Source organism: Brassica napus, chromosome A1 (genome assembly GCF_020379485.1).
Source record: "Brassica napus cultivar Da-Ae chromosome A1, Da-Ae, whole genome shotgun sequence".
NCBI classification, from domain to species: domain Eukaryota; kingdom Viridiplantae; phylum Streptophyta; class Magnoliopsida; order Brassicales; family Brassicaceae; genus Brassica; species Brassica napus.
In genome coordinates this window covers 30,530,517-30,546,546 of record NC_063434.1, presented here as the reverse complement: position 1 = coordinate 30,546,546, position 16,030 = coordinate 30,530,517, and the positions used below count along the sequence as shown (strand labels likewise).

At 36.6% G+C, this 16,030-nt stretch overlaps 6 protein-coding genes across 7 annotated transcripts; 3 read left to right on the top strand and 3 right to left on the bottom strand.

The window, feature by feature from the left end:
* Nucleotides 1-122: 122 nt before the first annotated feature.
* LOC106387288 lies at nt 123-1,756 on the top strand. 2 transcript variants are annotated; one of them, XM_048740375.1, is made up of 4 exons: nt 123-141; nt 626-819; nt 950-1,019; nt 1,162-1,756. In XM_048740375.1, the coding sequence occupies exons 2-4, from the start codon at nt 665-667 to the stop codon at nt 1,453-1,455; spliced, it is 519 nt and encodes a 172-aa protein (XP_048596332.1). In that variant the 5' UTR covers nt 123-141; nt 626-664; the 3' UTR covers nt 1,456-1,756. The 2 variants fall into 2 exon arrangements, with proteins under 2 accessions (XP_048596332.1, XP_022544178.1); XM_022688457.2 differs by lacking the exon at nt 123-141 and adding an exon at nt 374-535 and having other exon boundaries at nt 625-819.
* Nucleotides 1,757-3,171: 1,415 nt separating this feature from the next.
* LOC106387289 (LOB domain-containing protein 41) lies at nt 3,172-4,517 on the top strand. Its single transcript, XM_013827120.3, has 2 exons — nt 3,172-3,624; nt 3,709-4,517. The coding sequence occupies exons 1-2, from the start codon at nt 3,435-3,437 to the stop codon at nt 4,311-4,313; spliced, it is 795 nt and encodes a 264-aa protein (XP_013682574.2). The 5' UTR covers nt 3,172-3,434; the 3' UTR covers nt 4,314-4,517.
* A 1,187-nt stretch (nt 4,518-5,704) lies between these two features.
* Nucleotides 5,705-8,727, bottom strand: LOC125576102 (histidine--tRNA ligase, cytoplasmic-like). The gene is made up of 4 exons (XM_048735460.1): nt 7,411-8,727; nt 7,142-7,321; nt 6,255-7,076; nt 5,705-6,156 (listed from the first exon to the last, which is right to left on the bottom strand). Exons 1-4 carry the CDS (start codon nt 8,710-8,712, stop codon nt 5,845-5,847), a joined length of 2,616 nt encoding a protein of 871 aa, XP_048591417.1. The 5' UTR covers nt 8,713-8,727; the 3' UTR covers nt 5,705-5,844.
* Nucleotides 8,728-10,917: 2,190 nt separating this feature from the next.
* LOC106387291 (ultraviolet-B receptor UVR8) lies at nt 10,918-13,569 on the top strand. The gene is made up of 11 exons (XM_013827122.3): nt 10,918-11,065; nt 11,175-11,319; nt 11,656-11,766; nt 11,861-11,921; nt 12,021-12,136; nt 12,229-12,314; nt 12,409-12,610; nt 12,694-12,747; nt 12,827-12,940; nt 13,012-13,068; nt 13,158-13,569. Exons 1-11 carry the CDS (start codon nt 11,037-11,039, stop codon nt 13,359-13,361), a joined length of 1,179 nt encoding a protein of 392 aa, XP_013682576.1. The 5' UTR covers nt 10,918-11,036; the 3' UTR covers nt 13,362-13,569.
* A 117-nt stretch (nt 13,570-13,686) lies between these two features.
* LOC106386395 (stress-induced protein KIN2-like) lies at nt 13,687-14,393 on the bottom strand. Its single transcript, XM_013826248.3, has 3 exons — nt 14,253-14,393; nt 14,063-14,131; nt 13,687-13,924 (listed from the first exon to the last, which is right to left on the bottom strand). The coding sequence occupies exons 1-3, from the start codon at nt 14,307-14,309 to the stop codon at nt 13,844-13,846; spliced, it is 207 nt and encodes a 68-aa protein (XP_013681702.1). The 5' UTR covers nt 14,310-14,393; the 3' UTR covers nt 13,687-13,843.
* A 788-nt stretch (nt 14,394-15,181) lies between these two features.
* LOC106383638 lies at nt 15,182-15,805 on the bottom strand. The gene has a single exon (XM_013823714.1). The coding sequence runs from the start codon at nt 15,803-15,805 to the stop codon at nt 15,182-15,184; it is 624 nt and encodes a 207-aa protein (XP_013679168.1).
* Nucleotides 15,806-16,030: the final 225 nt, after the last annotated feature.

The window sequence follows — 16,030 nt, the reverse complement described above, 5'->3', positions numbered from 1 at the left end:
ACGAGGTCGATAATTTTTATATCATTTTATTTGGAACGACATCGTTCTCTTTTGGCCATCGTATAAAGTGCTTTCACAGCCGCTCTGATTCTCCTCTTTCGCTCAGCCTTATCGCCGCTGTTTCGTCTTAAATTCTTCAAGGTACTCGCTCTCTCTCTCTCTTCTTATTCAAGCTCCGTTAATGGCGGAAATGACAGATCAAAGTTCGTTTTATTTCGTTGTAAATTATCTTATCTTGTTCGGTTTTCTTTGGGTCTTGTCAAAGTTTTATGTTTTTAGTCTCCAGTCAATACGTCTGTGTTGTTTGCCCGTTTTACATTCTATGAAAATTGGTTTCTTCTGGTCAAATGTATTCGTTGGCTTATTCTGTTTTTGAACATCCTTTTTATACACAAAATCTAAATCTCTCTGAATTAGAAATGATCCGTTTTTCTTAATTATTCCCCCCTCCCACAACGAATTTTCTTCGCTTCCCTCAAATTCGATCTGGGTGAAAACTAGACGAAGTTTGGGAGAATTGTTACGATCTTACCAAGTATATTCCCTTTTCTTCATTTGAAATTTTTGAGATTAAATAATACTAATTTTGTTTGTATGATCTGTGTAATTGTGTGATGCAAACAGGGTTAGGCGTTCTTCTGTGGATAAAAGTGGTTCAAAGAAGATGAATCATTGCAACCTTCAGCAGAACGCCTTCATGTCTTCCCATGACGAGTCCAGAGGATTTGTTGTTCCTGTCTCTTCTGTTGTTTGTCCTAAGCCCCGTCGCGTTAGCATTCTCTCCAATAACGTTATTCATCCGTTGAGATCACATTCTAGGTATCTTAAAGCTTATTTCTTTTGTCTTTTTTCCCCCCACAATTATCATATATTTAATTTTCCAGAAGAAACAAAAAAAAAAAACGAAATGCTGAATTTTTACTTTGTTTTTTTTAATGGGATTTAACAGTCAACCAGGAGCAGCTGATGTATGTGATTCTCAAGCCGGGGCAGAGCTTTTGGACATCCTTCGTAGAAAGGTTTCTCTCTTTTCTTTTAATGTCGTGCTTTGTCTATTTGATTTCACTATGTTTCAACTCGTAGCTATGTAGTTCCGTTTATAGCTATTATTGTGTCTTCTGATCTAAACTTTGTTTCTCTTGTCTTGTTCTTTCTCTTTAGGAAGAAACATTGTCTGGTGTAGCTTCATCACCTCCATTCTTCCTCGGGTCTCCCCCAAGCAGAGCATCAAACCCGTTAGCTCAAGATGCACGATTTGGAGATGAGAAGCTCAACCTTCTTTCACCCTCACTCTCAACATTCCTCACATCTCCTTCTCCATCGCCATCTCGTGTCAAAGGAGGGGGCTGTGGTGGTCGAGTGAAGTACGGGCTTAAACCGGCAGCTGTCAGAGTTGAAGGGTTCAACTGCTTAAACAGGGACCGCCAAAGCTCAAACATATCTGCCATGGCTTAGAAGAAGAACAAAGAAGAAGGAACAGAGATTCACAAAGTGTAAATAAAATCCAGAATCAAGACTATATTTATCTTTGAAGATCAGTCTACATCACCAGTTAAGCCTTTGACCACAGTTTTCTTTAACTTTGAGGTCAATATTTGTGTATATATATATAACGGTAACAACAAAGATGTGTTATATTGAGTCTCGTTGTAACATATTAAAACCAATTTGGAGTCTTTGTTCCTTTTCTTTTTGTCTGTAAAAAGCTTGTATATTAACGTTTTTTTCTTTATGGAGATTCTCAATCTTTGTAAAATGTAACTTGGATAAATTTCATAAATATGAATGCTCTGTATTATTCAAACAAGTTTCTGTATCGGAGCCTAATTCACTTGTCACGTACGTATAGACAATATGAATGATATGGAGTTGTCCGTCGGTGAAGTGCGAAGAAGATTCGTAACGTAACACTTACGAGTTACTGAGTTACGGTCTATTCAACGACGAAGTTTCCTTCGATGTTGTGCCGTGGACTCATATGGACTAATTGAAACAATGGAAACTAGGTTTTGATTAATTAATTTATCGTGTTTTGAAACTCATAAAGTCTCAGCCAAAAACCATCAAACCAGAACTACGTGTGGTTGCAGCGGATAATAGATTATAACACCTGATGATGCATGTATGCAGCAGCAGCAGTATACATAAATGTCATATGCTTTCTATTTCTTTTTGTTAAATGTTATATATGGTAACCTAATCAAGTTTCAATAATTACAAAATCTATACTACTTTTCTTATTCAAATTAAGTCTACAAAAGATTAATTTCATTTTAAATATAGTCAATGATTTTGTAAAAATATAGTATGTGAGAAATCACATTCTGAAAATGTCCAAGGTTTCACAATATTGAGATTAGTTAAAAAGTTGTTAAACATATCAACGCTGATTTTTACAGTAGTTGTCTAAACTACACTAAAGGTCATTACAGATTAGAAAAAAAAAGATTACGCTGTTTTAGAGGACGTTTTAAATAAACCGTCGGCGACACGATCCGCCCACAGTCACAAAGAAGAAAAGATCAAAACCAGAAACCAGAACTAGTTTTCGGACAGATTATAAAGCAGTATTTAGACACGGGATTGTTTTCCCGAAAACCAGGAGCTAAGGGTGGGCCCAGCTTCCTCAAATAACTCAAATCCCATCTGACTCAGATGTGGCGATTCGACCAAACTTTCTGACGCGCGTGCGTTAAACCCACGACCTCTCCCATTTATCACAGTTTTTAATAAAGAGGAACAGAGACATCATGATTAGACCAATTTTAAAGTGTACACGATTTTACAAAATACGCAAAATCCATCTAAAATAGTTTATTATCTGTAACAAAATACATTATTAATTGGCCCGAAGTTCAATCTACTATGCTACTCCATGGTTTTTATAACTTTATATCCACACATTATCTACATTTAGTATTTAAATGTTTTGGTACAAATCAATCGTAGATACGAAATTTTAGATTGTTTAATTTATCCACCAATCACCTGATCACTCTTTTCAGGACACGCGCGTGGGAGATGAGAGTGTGCATGAAACAAAACTTGGGGAAGGAACACAAGAAGTGAAACTTTGAACCAGGAATTAAAAAACCGCGGCGGGGGAAAATGGAAGAGAAAGAAATAAAATTAAATAAAGACAAGGACAAAACAGCCTTTGTCTTTAGAAAAACAGCTCTTTATCTCATTTTCTTTGTCTTTTCTCTTCTTCCCTGGTTTTATATCTCAGCTCCCAAAAATCCAGGGGCTTATTGTCAACGTATTCAATCCCTTAAAGCTATCTCTTCCTTATATAATCATTGAATCTCCTTCACCACTTCCCACAAAATATCCCACAAATCTAACAAAACCGAACCAAATTAATCTTCAAATCCTGTTTTACTCTATCAGCTGTTTACTCTTGGGAAAATTGAAAACTAGCAGAAAAATAAAAGATGCGGATGAGCTGTAATGGATGCAGAGTTCTTAGAAAAGGGTGTAGTGATGATTGTAGTATAAGACCGTGTTTGGGCTGGATCAAATCTCCCGAAGCGCAAGCAAACGCAACCGTGTTTCTCGCCAAGTTCTATGGCCGCGCTGGACTCATGAACCTCATCAACGCCGGTCCCGATCACCTTCGTCCTGGTTAGTTATTTTCCATATTAAAACTCGCCGTAACTGTTTTGATTACGCCGGCTGTTTTAACGGGCTTTGCCTGAAATGTTCCAGGGATTTTCCGGTCGTTGTTGCATGAAGCCTGCGGGAGGATTGTGAACCCGATCTACGGTTCGGTGGGTTTGCTATGGTCGGGAAACTGGCAGCTGTGCCAAGCCGCCGTGGAAGCGGTGATGAAAGGTGAACCGATCACGGAGATGGCCACAGATGCGGCGACGAGCGGGCAAGGTCCGCCGCTGAAAATGTACGACATCCGACATATTTCTAAGGGCGAGAACTCCCCCGCCGCAGCAGCAGCTGCTGGATCGACCGATCGGAAACGGGGGAAAATTCGCCGGGCAAAGCGGGTCGCCGCCGTTGCTAAACCGGCGGAATCCGGCGGCGGAGAGGCTAGTCACCACTCGTCGTTGAGTCACCAGTCTGAAGTGGTGGTGGCTCCTCACGAGGGAGAGAGCAAAGAAACGGAGAGCAATAACTCGGAGGTCATGACGTTCTCGCCGCCGGCTGTACAAGGCTCCGGTGAGATCAAGCTTGATCTAACTTTAGGTCTGGAGCCGGTGTCACGTGCGGATCACGTGGTACCTGTTAAGAAGAGAAAGATGGGAGTGTTTAGCACGTGGCAGGAGGAGAGCTCGTGTAAGACTGACCTTGTGCTCTAAATAAGCTCTTAACTATTCCTTCCTTGGAAGTTTTGCCCGCATTGGCTCAGTTCTGATACCATTGAGCTATGCCGATAACTTTTTTTTTAATTTTGTTCTCTATTTCCTTCTTTAATTTGCAATTTCCCTGGTGATGAAAGATAGAGCAATGTACAAACTTATTTACTGAGATAAAATTCAAGATTTGGCTATAAGAGTTTATTACTTTTCTCTGTGTGATTATACCAAAGCAAAGATCAAATAAAATGGCCGCAGTGAGTGGATTCATCCTACTACACATTTGTGGGCTTAATCTTCTAAATATTAATAAACATTTTAGGCCTATCTTTTGACGAACGTATTATGGAAACTGTCAATGGCACAGAAGGAAGGATGACGTATATTTTGGTGTATATTATATAGTTATTTCACTGTTAGTCGTAGTTGAATTGGCTCTTCTTCTCATTGGCATTGAATTGTTTTTTTTTTCACTGTGATTCTGCCTCTACTAATTGTTTTTACGGTTTGGAAACTCACAACATTTGAATTTTATAAGATTTCATTTCTTTCTGAACCAACTGTTGCTTGTTTAATTGAGCTTCCACGATCTTTTGCTTGAACTTTCTAACTACAATTACTGTTTGTTTGTACTTATTTATTTATTATTATTGCATTTCTGATTATCATATATGAGGTTGCTAGTTTGTTGGTTGTAGAAGTAGATGTAACTAAAGAAATTATTGTTGACCATGTTTTTGACTATTTTCTTGGTAACTTATGTTTCTGAAGAAGTTTTATTTCTTGCAATTTATTATTTGTGTATTTCTACTACGAAATTAAGAATGAGAAGATGCCTAGTGTGTATATATTTCAACGTAAGTCTCTACTGAGTTCAACTAGAGTTTTCCGTTATATGATGATTCGGCTTCGTTTGGCTACGTTGTAATGTTCAAGCTTGCATGTTTGTCAGATTATTAGATTCTTCCTGCACATTACACGTTCTCTACATTCTGAAGCCTGAGGAACCTATTGGTCTGTTTATGGTTGAGAAAATTCACATGCACCGTAAATTTGATGTTGACACACGATTGGTAATGCCTAATGTGTTCTCACTCTAGTAGAAGGACTTATGTATTGGATTAAATCCGTTTTTACTCTGTAGCACCAGTTGGTGCATAACTCTTTTAAGATTTGTGAATGCAAGGTTTGATCAAAAGAACAAAAAAAAAAATGTTGAGATGATTTGAATGAGTTTATATTGTGTTTTTATTTTAGTAGTATGAATCTTTGAGTGTTACAAAAAAGTATGAATCTTTTAATCTATTTATTTTATTTTAAGTCATCTACTTTTACTTCTATTGTTAAGTGTTTTTTTCAGACCGTTTCATATTTTGTATCGATCAGATCTCAAGTAGTTTAAAATCTGTCACTTTTTATCTCCAACAACACCAATCATAAGATTTTGAGTCATCATCAGAATGGTACAAACCAAAAACTCGATATAAAAATAAAAATACAACATAATGTGTTTCCTTTTCAGGGAATTAATAACTCAGAGACGTTTCAACAGTTCTGCAACGAAACTGTCTCTAGGAACACCTTTAACTTCCTCCTCACTTCCCTTGAGGATCTTCTTCAATGTTACAACACCTTCACTGAGTTCTGTCTTGCCTACAATCACCATCCAAGGAATCTCAGAACCCGTGCTCATAGCACGATCAAAATGCTTTCCTCTCCTTTTGTTCACAAGATACTCTGCATTGATATCAGCTTCCCATAACTGACTAGCCAGTTCTGCAGCTTCACCTAGCTTATTATCCTCCATTATACTTACCAAAACCTGTGTCTCGGTAGATTGAACAACCTCAATTCATACAAAACAAAAAAAAAGTTAGAAAAAAAAACATCTTAGGACAACAACAAGAAAAAAGAGCATTAACACTTCGGGAAGTAATAACTTACTCGTGTTTTTCTCTCTTCCAGTTTTTGTTTCTTTTCCAATATGTTAAACACTCTCTCGATCCCCAGGCTCATGCCAACCGCAGGGACTATCTCTTTTCCAAACATTCCTATAAGGTTATCGTATCGACCACCAGCAGCAATTGATCCAACCTCAGCTCCTATACAAACGGCTTCAAAGATGACCCCGGTGTAATAATCTAGACCTCTAGCTAGACTTAGATCAAAGACCACTCTCCCACTGCACTTTGATCTCTCTAGAGCTTCAAACATTATACTCAACTCATCAAGAGCTTCTTTCGATGACTTGTTACCTAAAAACTCGCTCCCTTCTTCTCTCAGTTTATTCAACAGCTCCATAGGAGCTCCTTTCTCCTTGACAAAGCTGCCTATTCTGTCTGCAACCTCTGAAGACAAACCTTTCTCCTCCACCATCTCTCTCTTCACTTGCTCAAATGTTTGCTTGTCTAACTTATCGATACTCGAGCATATGGTCCTGAATTTCTCAGCTGGTACTCCACATATCTCCAGCATCCCATCAAGCAGCTTTCTGTGGTTCAGTTTCACCACATAGTCTCCAATCTCGAGTTTATCAAGAAGCTCAGTTAAAATCTTGACGACTTCGAAATCAGGTCCCATTGGTTCAGACAAACCAGCGATATCGAAATCACACTGATAAAACTCTCTGTACCTCCCGTGAGATGGATTGTCTCTTCTGTACACCTTTGCTATTTGGTATCTTTTGATCGATGTGATACCATTCATAGCACAATACCGTGCAAATGGAACTGTTAAATCATATCTTAAAGAGCATAGCTCTCCACCCTGCAATTAAATTTTAACATCATTATCTACAAAAACAGATTTTAAATTAGCAGGTAAGTTTTAACCTGATCAGCAAGATCGTAGATCAGCTTTGAGTCTTCTCCATACTTCCCCATGAGTGTCTCTCTCAATTCAAATACAGGAGTGTCAAGTGCAGTTGCACCATGTTTCTTGAAAACATTCTGTATGATTGAAAATGCTTTTTCTCGGATTATCATCTTTCCTTGAGCAAAATCTCGAGTACCCTGATCAATAGCAGTATCAAACAAATGAAGAAATTAGATTACACTCAAAGGCCCCTAACACTTTGATGGTGTGATCTCACAGTTTTTACCTTTGGAAGCTTAGGAAGTCTCCTGTTTTCATTACTTTCTACAATCTCTTTCACTTTAGCCAACAAGTCATCGAAACCGCGACTCTCCGGATTATAAAGATCCAAGATTTGCTCCACCTGGTCACCACCATTTGCTGCCTCATTACTACTCACCAATCTCTCTTTGATAAACTCGATAACTACGCTTGTCCCCTTCCCCAAAACAGCTTTCTTCTTCTTTTTCTTATCTCTCTTCAACACCTCTTTCTCAGCATCTACACTCTTCGACTCCTCTTTAGTTGCAAACAAGTCTCCACCAGCAAGTGCAATATAGGCCGTAGCTGCTTCCAAACCAATGATTCTCCACACAATCCCCAAACACTCATTCAACTTATGAGCTAATCTGCAGGGATCCTCTTCAGCGAGAGCTAACTTAAGACCACTCTTCAGATTCTCATACTCAACACAACCCCTTTCCGACAGCAGTTTCCTCAGATCCTCATTTACAATGGACTCAAAACACAGCTTAGCACGAAGGAACGAACATTCTCCCAACCTTTTAATCGGCACACACAAAGCTGACAACGTAGCTCCCAAAGCCTCACCAACTCCAACTCCAGAGTTCCCACCTCCTGAGTTTAACTCAACCCGAGCATCCGAGTGCACGCTCCTCACCACGTCTCTGAACTTCCCATGAATCCTCGGTATCTTTGAAATCTCTTCGATCTCAAACTTTCCAACAGCTTTAGACCCATTCAGCAAAACCTTGAGATCACCAGCGACACTGATCGCGTCTTTGTTACCAAACCCATCTCCAGAATCCAACGAGCTAAACGAAGTGATATCACCTTTAGTAGCCTCACAGCTCAATGCAGCAACAGAGTCAACAATCTGTGACAAAACCGTCGTTTTGTGATCTATAACCGAACATATCCCAACCAACGTGGCACACGACTTCTCCAACACGACACTCTCCCCTTCCGTCACTTCCACCACGTCACCAAACTCGAAAGTCTCATCCTTTGAATTCAGAATCTCCATTATCTTAACCGGAAGAACAGACCGAACCGAACCGGAGTTTGCCAAAAGAAGCTTGTTTAAGAGCACAGCTAGAGAAGCTCGGATCTCTTCGTTGGTTAACTCTTCGGGGATACTAAAGGAGCTTCCTTTGATCAACGGAAGGGGTTTAGTGGAGAGTCTCTCGATCGCAGAAGAGTCGATACGAACGTTAGCGACGCCGGAAGCGACCTTGTAAACGGAGGAAGAACAAAATGAAGATCCTTTTCCTCCGAGAGTAATCACCGATCTCCTCTCCGCCGCCATTATCACACTAAACTTGCAAAGCAAAGCACGAGAGGTAGAGCGTGAGACAGAAGAAGCTTGTCTAGGGTTTTAGTTAGAGCCTTTGAGTTTATACCGCATGACACGACACATAACAACATCTATTGTAATAATCCCATCTATATTAAAAGGAAAAACATTAAAAATTTTTTTAGCCACCTATCATCGCCACAATCATTTTTAAAATCTTTAGAAAAATTTGTTGGTCTATCAAAATATATAATAAACTTTTTATTTTAACCAATCATAAAATAATTATTAATGTTCTTTACTTTTTTCTTAAATAATAAACTTTTTACCAAATATGACTAAAGTATATACGCCAATTAATGATTTTAAATAATAAAGATTTGATAAAAATAATATAATCTCTCTCATTTTTTTTTTATAATTTTAATCTATTAAAATAAATTAAACAACCACATTAACTATATAATAAAAATTTAGATTTTTCTGTATATATTATATGTTGAATTTTTAAAGACAACTATAAATGACTAAAGTTGTTAAAAATCTCACATCAAAATATTTTTGATCCATGTTTTTTTTGTTATAATAAGATATAAATTATTACAAAATTATATAATAAGAAATCTCATTTAATAAATATTAATATATTAATATTGTTTAAAATAAATTATGTACTATATAAAAATAAATATGTATTTTAATTTTGAGATTTTTCCTTGATATTTTTTTGATAAAATTTTTGAACAAATACTGACAACTTAGTATTTAGTTTTAAAACTTTTCATAATGTTTTTAAAATTATAAATGATTTAAACTATTAAACATTCCACAAAACAAATTGTTACCAGTGATTCAAAATTTTTGTTATAAAAAATAAAAATTATAAAAAATATAATATGAGTATAAAATATTATTTAGCATGTATCAATATTAAAAATGTACTATATTTTTATGTTAATATCATTAAAACTTAATTTTATATCATATAAAATAGAAAAAAAATCTCTATCAAGCTGCAATTGTTCAGGAAACGCCTTTGATTGTATAAAGACAACTCCTATTTAATAGAGCTATTTGTGCAAGTAATGATAATATTAAATAGCCTTTATACGATAATATAAAAAGTTAAGTAAATATAATGAATTTAAGTAATGTTATGTAACATTTTATTTATTGAATTAATAATACTGAGAATCTAAAGTATTAGACTTATCTACTACTTGATCTAAATAAATATTTGTATTGTAGTTAAGTTTGTAGGATCGTCTAATACAAAATCACTGTAGTGCTTCTTATGTTCGTCATGATCAAAAGTCACACCAACACAACGCAAATTAAACCATTTTAAGAAAAACAAAAAATGCAAATAATAAGAATTAAGAATCATTAACAACTAAATACTAGAGTATATATGTTAAATCATTACAAACACCGGCTATTCCTAAAAAAAATTATTAGGTGCACAAAAACTATAGTAAGTATAAATTATTTTATTTTTTTGAGAAAGGGCTTTTATAGTAAGTATAAAATTTACAATTACAATTTATGCATATATAAACTTAGTTAATAAATATATGAAAAATTATGTATGCTTATATCAAATTGTAAGAGAAATTTTATAAAAGGGAAGGAAAATACCAATGGATTAAAAAAACACATGTATAAGACTGAAAATAATTGTGATTACTGTATTTTCAAAAATAATAAAGACAAATTATAGTTTCTTGTTAGTATTTTTTAGGATGTGAAGAAAGAAGAAGAATAAACAAAAAATAAAATTATTGCTTTGGATTCAACTCATCTTTACAGAAATCTCGAATACAAAAAAAAAAAAAAACGCAGAGACAACGAACAAAAGAAAATGCATAGTGGTTGTTTGACATTGATATACATTTTTATAACATTACTGTATTATCCTTTTTGTGACTAGCACAGCACTCATGTGTCTCAGTCCGTACAATTAATGTTATTCGTTTTTTCCTTTTTCTGTTGTTACTGTTTTAATCATGTTTCCCATATGTGGAATTATATATTTTGTATTGTACTGGTTAGATTTTTATTCGAACTAAAATTAATAGAAATTTGAATTTAGTTACCTCGTTAAATTATCTTACACCACCGTAAAAAAAATTAAAATTTTACGAATACATTTTAGGAATACGAATATACGGAAATGAATGTCTTAAACCATATTAAGTAATAATTAAATGTCTATAAACCACACAACAACGCTTTCATTACACAACCCCTCTCTCTCTCTATAGAATCCCACTGCTTTGCTTTTCCTCTTCCCTCTGTGCTTTCATTCATTCACCTCCTCTCTCTATCTCTCTCAAATGGTTTCAGCTACTTCAGTCATAGCCTGGTCTATTTCTCTTCACTTCACTTCTAAGAAGTTTCGATTTTTGAGTCACTCTTGCTAAAACTTTGGCTTCTCTCTCTCTTACCATCTTTTTTTTTTAATCTTTTGGCAGGGGCTCAGGAGAAGATGGGCAACTAGGAATTGGTAGCAACGAAGAGAAGGAATGGGCTTGTGTCGTTGAAGCTCTCGAGCCTTACTCTGTTCGCTCTGTAGTCTCCGGTAGCCGTAACTCCCTCGCCATTTGCGATGATGGAACGGTAATTATCCTAATATCATACATTTGGCTTTATTCAAATGAGAGTTTCTCGTGTTATAATTGGTCTTTATGCATTCTGGGATATGTTTTATAGCTATTTTGTGCCCAAAACAGACCTTTAGAGTTTGGTTTTATTATAATAATAAGTTCTTGTAAGATTTAACGGCATCAATCATAACTGATGAAGCTCTCTGTCTTCGTCTTCTCTTGTGTGAAAAGTCTTCTACGCTCTGAATCTTGATTTAGAAGTTGGTCTATAATGTTAAAAGTTGTTGTCTTAATTCAGTAGTTTGAGTGACTATATTCAAGGTTTAAAATAATAACTACACTGATACAGATGTTTACATGGGGCTGGAATCAAAAAGGAACATTAGGACACCCACCAGAGACTAAGACTGAAAATATCCCTAGTCGTGTTAAGGCTCTTGCCAATGTCAAGATCACTCAGGTCTCTCATCTTTTTCTTTCAACTTAATTTTATCAAATGGAGCTACCAGTTTTACCATTGAATGTGTTATGTGTTTTCTAATGGATGATAACAGGCAGCAATTGGTGGTTGGCATTGTTTGGCTGTTGATGATCAAGGCCGAGCCTACGCGTGGGGTATAACACTTTAATGCTATTTTGTTTTCTTCCCTCTATCTGTTTTTGTTTGGTGGTGTGTCAAAGTCATATTATTATAAAAAAAATGATTACACGTAGGTGGGAATGAATATGGACAGTGCGGTGAAGAGCCTCTAAAAGACGAGATGGGTAGACCCGTTCGTAGAGATATCGTCATCCCTAAGCGCTGTGCCCCTAAACTCACGGTCCGACAGGTATAACCAACACGTGTTTTTTTTAAAATATCTTTGTCTCTTCCTCAACGTGTTTATATGTGGATGATACTAATCCATCTTCTTATTAACAGGTTGCTGCAGGTGGTACTCACTCAGTGGTTCTGACACGTGATGGTCACGTGTGGACTTGGGGTCAACCCTGGCCTCCCGGTGACATGTAATACACAAGAATCAAAACTCTTACACAACAATGCCATTTTGTGCATTCTTGGGATATTACTTATTTGTTGTATTTTGTTTTTTTTTTGTAGAAAACAGATATTTGTTCCGGTGAGAGTTCAAGGACTTGAGAATGTGCGTCTTATCGCTGTTGGTGCGTTTCATAACCTGGCGCTTGAAGAAGATGGGAGGCTAATGGCATGGGGTAATAACGAGTATGGACAACTTGGAACCGGTGATACTCAGCCAACACCTCATCCTGTTCCTATCCAAGGCCTTGATGGTCTCACTTTGGTTTGTTTTCTTTCTCTTCCTCTTTTTTTCTACAAATGCAATAAGCTTTTCAACAGCTTATATTTCTTTAAACACATACTTAGGTTGATATTGCTGCGGGTGGATGGCACTCAACCGCTTTAACCGATAAAGGAGAGGTATTATAATTCATCTTACTTCTCATTCTCACCATGTGCTAGATCCTCATTTTCATCTGGTTGGACTTGTAATGTGTAGGTGTATGGATGGGGAAGAGGAGAACATGGAAGACTAGGGTTTGGTGACAATGACAAGAGCAGCAAAATGGTTCCACAGAAAGTTAATCTTCTAGCTGATGAAGTTATCATTCAGGTACTAAAAGAATCTTAACATCTCTAACAGAGGATTAAACTTTTAATGATCAATAATCTTTTTACTAATAGGTTTCTTGCGGTGGAACACATTCAGTTGCTTTGACAAGAGATGGCAGAATCTTCTCGGTTAGTACCTTGTAAACCAAGAAACCTACTTTTAGTTATACTTTCAAAACAAAGAGAGATTCGTTCTTCTGATTATCTTTTGTGAGCAGTTTGGTAGAGGAGATCATGGAAGACTTGGTTATGGAAGGAAAGTAACAACGGGGCAGCCATTGGAGTTGCCTATAAAGATTCCTCCACCTGAAGGAAGCTTGAATCATGCTGATGAAGAAGAAGGGAAATGGTTAGCTACATCGATTGCTTGCGGTGGACGCCACACTCTTGCTATCGTTGAATGGAAGTCCGATGATATTTGATCGTTATAATCTCTATGGTCAACTTACGAAGAGAGGAAACAAATATTGATTCATAGGAAGAAAGGCAAAAGGAGAGTATGTTTCTATAAGGAGAAACACATGTTTTATCATTTCATATAACTTTTTCCCTATAAATAATCTTTTAGATTAAATTAAACTTTGATTTCCAGGGATTTTTTTTCAAATATATAAATTTGATCAGCCAATATTTTATTAGACTCTTTAAGTTTTTGCTTATATAGTGGTTTACTAATTTAATCTAATATTCTTATTGAATTTTTTTTTTTCAAGTTTTCTGTCCTTCATACATGTATAGTGTTCACAATTAAAAAAACAGATGTTTATTAACTATATATGGAGGAAATTACATAAAAATCAGGGGAATAACATCAGAAGCAGCAGGAATGAGAATTAAAACCCTTCCAAATTTATTAAATAACTCAAAAGAGAGGATTTTATTAGAAAGTAAAATTGAAAGTTGTTTAGGTGTTCTTGTTCAAGCCAGTTTTGTCCTTCACCACTTCAGCAGCTCCTTGTGCCTTCTGCTTCATCTGTTGCCCAGCCTGCGTTTCACATTTTACGGTCAGGACCGTATATGTTTTGTTTTTGTAATGTAGGTGTGTATATATATACATGTTTTGAATTTGGTCTAATTTTTAATAGTCATGTTCTTTGAAAAACGAGAGATTGAGAAAACTAACATGTTGCATGGAGTCTTGAGCTGAAGCAGCAGCATCTTTGGCCTTGTCCATAAGACCACTTGCCTTCTCCTAGATTCACACATTTGAACATGTTCAATAGATAGATTTTCCCAAACCCCGTTTAGTGAAAATAAGACTATATATATGCATGTATAAAAGAGAATCATAAGTATTGACTGCAAGAGTTAACCTTAGTCTGGCCAGTGGCTTGGCCTGCTTGGTAGCTTAGGTTTTGCTTGTCTGACATTTTCTTTCTCTCTCTGTTTTTGCTTAGAACTTAATCTTGATGCGTTGATTGATTGTTTTGTGTTTGATGATGTAAGAATGTTGAGTGTTTGGTTGCTATTTATAACCCAAAGGGACGTGATTGGGTATCTCCACGTGTTGAGCACACGAGGATTGGTCCGAGAATGTTGCATCCGTCGGTAGCGTGGCGCATTTACGTGTTAGTTTACCGTTTGACCAGGACATAAAAGGCTTCTTACGTACTTGGTTTTGCTTGATCTGTGATCCGGAAAACAAGTCAAGTGATTCATCTTTCTAGGAAAATCACACATCAGGTACGACATCATCTCTCATCTCAATAGCTTCTCATAGAGCAGTAGATGTTCCTCTATTGTATCAAAACGTCGAAAAGGTTTCTTATAAGCGTAAGGATCCAAATTATGCCTGGAAAGGAGGTAAGAGTTTTTGTGGAGCAGGGGACATTATTGAGAGGGAACATGAGGCAAGTCTTAATGTAGGCAGTATACGAAGTTTTAGTAACTTAATTGTTAAAAAGTTAGAATAATGCTTATGTACCATGAAAGATAGTTTAACACACATTAATAAAAATGTATAAAGTAGTTAAGAATTTTTAAACAACATTCATGAGTATAAGCTTTAATATACAGCGCATTTTTTTTTTAACACTGAATTTCATTGATTAGACCACAACAGACCTTCCCACAACAAGGGAGGTTGAGAAACTGGTATCAAACCTCAAAGAGGACAAAATGCAGAAAAACAACAAATAATAACTAAACAAAACAGAAGAGACTACCACTAGGCAGCAAAGAAAAAGGCCACACAGGCCTGGAGAAACATCAATAAGGGAGAGCGTTTAGAAGGGGGAGTCCTTCAGGAGGCAGCTCTTACAGCAACAGGGGCGGAGGAGTAGAAACCCAAAGTCTTGGTCAAAGCTTCTTTTTGCAACAGATTATGCAACCACAGAGGCCCACCAGACGCCACATACGATTGATGCCTATTGTCTGAGGTTACACTAGTAGCAATCGAAAGCACTGGCATGTTCCGCAGAGTTTTAACAAAATCCACACTCCAGGACTGGAAACCATTCAGGCGCTGGAGAATTAGTAATATGAGAACCTGATGCTGGGGATAGTGGTGTGGTTGCAAAAGAGCCCGACGAAGATCCAAAGACGAGGATTCAAAGATTATTTTATCCAGATGATGACTTGCGAGAGACTCCACAGACCAGAGGAGAGTATTCAGCTCAGCCTCTAAACCAGATGAAAAACATGGAAAAGCACGACGACTATGCATCACCACCCTACCATTCTCATCTCTCAACAACCAAGCTGCTCCACTTAAAACCGCATTCTCCAACCAAGATGAAGCCAGATTGCATTTCAACCAAGAGGGAGGAGGATGAATCCAAACCACATTCCCATGGGAGACCGTTGATTCAGGAGGATCCAAAATCTTGCTAGGAGCCTGAGTTTCTCTCCAAATTTCAGCTTCCATAGTAGCTTTCTCAAAAACAATAGCAGGATCTTTCCTAGTTTGCTCAAAACAAAATTCATTCCTTGTTTAATCAAAACTTCAATGTTTCTGTAGGGTTAACCCTCATATTTTGAAAAAAAATAAAAAAATATGATAATATTGTTTTGATGTAAAGATGTATCATGCACTGATATAGGATAATGGTCAAACAAGTTTGGAACCTTTGTTGTCTATGTTTCTGTATAT